This window comes from Schistosoma mansoni, chromosome W, assembly GCF_000237925.1.
Source record: "Schistosoma mansoni strain Puerto Rico chromosome W, complete genome".
In the NCBI taxonomy this organism is placed as follows: domain Eukaryota; kingdom Metazoa; phylum Platyhelminthes; class Trematoda; order Strigeidida; family Schistosomatidae; genus Schistosoma; species Schistosoma mansoni.
Window position 1 is genome coordinate 58,787,914 of NC_031502.1, and position 2,388 is coordinate 58,790,301.

The 2,388-nt window shown below is 31.2% G+C and overlaps 1 protein-coding gene across 1 annotated transcript in view; it reads left to right on the forward strand.

Annotated features, from left to right (window-relative positions):
- Positions 1 to 218: 218 nt before the first annotated feature.
- Positions 219 to 2,388, forward strand: part of Smp_163750 (putative otoferlin) — a gene marked incomplete at both ends in the record, with an annotated part of 111,382 nt that continues 109,212 nt past the window's right edge. The window contains one exon of the mRNA XM_018790323.1: positions 219 to 297. Coding sequence (XP_018655678.1) covers positions 219 to 297 — 79 coding nt within the window. The remainder of the gene's footprint in view (positions 298 to 2,388) is intronic.

Here is a 2,388-nt window from a genome sequence, read left to right on the forward strand (position 1 = left end):
ATACATATATACATATACAAATATTGACTGATGAACACTTTCACATCATACTTAATATACTCATTCATATTGTACATAGTTGAGTAGGTATTTATACTATGATAGTTATGATTATGAAAGTTTAGAAAGTTAATCTTTATTCATTGAATGATACCAAGTTTAAAAACATAAAGGGATCTTTATTGGAATATATTAATTATAGTGAATAGATTCATGAGATGTCTTTAATTTTGGATCTTAAATATTTAGTTGGATTAACTGGTAAAGGTGATCGTAGAATTAAAGTTTTATTTCGAGGTAAGTTTATAATATTTTAGTTCAGTATTAGTATAGATAAATTAATGGTTATTATCAGAATGGGGGGAAGGTTTGTGGAGATTGTATTAAAGTCTTATGATTAAATTCATAAATCGATCTAAGATAGATCATCGTTAAAAACCTGGAAGCACTAGAAGCACTGAGAAACTGTGGCCAGTTGAGTCCAATCCGTGTCGGATAGTGACAGCTATCTATCGCACAAAATGGATGAATGGTTGCTCAAAATCGTGGATCGATTGAAGTTATACATTAACACCGTTGGATGCCAGCTCAATAGTCTAGAGGTTAAGTGTTCGCGTGCGAGATAGGATCGTAGATGCGCACTGTTGAGGAGTTCCATCCATTTTTTCCAAGTTTTCAATGGTTGTCTAGCTCAAATCGATTCATGAATTCAACTATAAGAATTAATGGTTATCAGTTAACGATTCGTATCATATTTTAATCATCAAAACGAATATGATATGGATAAGTAATATGAGGAAATTCATTGAAACAGTTTTTATTTAAAAAAATTTGACTAACAGAGTAAAACTAGGGAATACAGAGTAGCTATTTTGTCCTAGTTTAAGACTTCTAAGGACTAAATACTCATTGAAGTTTTGGATTTCTGAAAATTTAAAGTAATAAGTCCTTTTTATAAATTTTGACAGAACAATATATATGACCAGACTGTTCGAAGTGTGTCAAAAAACCCGGTAAATTTAATCCCCTAGTAACTATTTCTATATTCATTTAGCCAGTAAGTAGTTTCAAGTTTTAAAATCAATTCATTTGAAGCAATTAGCTCGTTTGATAAATTTCCATAGTGTAATAAGAAGATGAAGATCAGATGGTGGTTAGAAGTGGTCGACAGGAAACCCTGGACCCGGGTTTCGTGCTACTTGGCACTGAGAACGAACTTGACACGCATGACATTGATCACCATCCAATGATCAATCAATTGTGAAGATGAAGATCATCAGAATTATGTGATTGATATATTAGCGCTATAGATTTCGAACAATCTGATCACACATAGACTTGTTAAGGACATTTACATATAAAAAGATAAAAGGTCAACTAGACTAGAAATGGAAGTTAAGAGGAGACAAGGATAATGAGGAAAATAATGTGGAAACAATTTCTCAATCAGTCATTTGAAGAAACACTTGAATTGTTGAACCATTCGCGCGGTAATACTGTTTATTTCAAATGAGAAATCCAATAAGAATACATGAATATGTCATTATTTCAAATAAAGATCATTTAAGCATGATCTGAATCATTTTATAGAAGAAAATAGAGATATATTAGCTGCCCATTGAGATGGTATTGAGATTATTTTGTATAAGAATCTCAAGTACAAATATACTAGTGGTATTGAGTTCTCTAAGTTCAATAATTTATTTATAAACGCTTTTATCGTTGTCTTGAAAAACATCCATAAATTCTATAAGTCCCCTTTATTCTCATCATCTCGAATAAATAATCATCAAAAAACTGCTCACTCCAATTTAACAGTTACATTGTTAAGACACGGTGTTTTTGATTTTTAAGTAAAGTTGGTTAGTAATTAGCAGTGAGATCTAAAACACATGTTTCGTCCCAATTAGGACTCATCAGCTATATGTACCTGGATCTCAGTGTCGATATTAGAGCCAGAATTTCAGTCCAGTTCCTTACGCTTCATATGTCCAGTGTATTATCTTTTGTTTTACGCTAATCGAAATAATTATCCATATTCTGAAATCAGTTAATCTTAAAATATTCTTAAGAACAGTATTTGGCTACATGGTATTACTTTATGAATTATGCAATTAAGGAGTCAAACGTCTATACATTGGATAACAAATTTTAGTTCCCTCTATTTCCTATTTTAGCGTTGTCAGCTGAATATTATTATTGACACTCACACGAACAGCATGTTTCAAAGGACAGTACTTAAATTTATACTATTTACTAATTGGTTTGTCATGTTGTCTAGTTTTTAGTGTTATTCCGATTCTGTCAATGAAGTATGTTATATAATCAGAAGAGGTTTTGTGGGGATTTCAGTATTTTCGTAGTTGAAATCATTAGTCAATTGAAGCT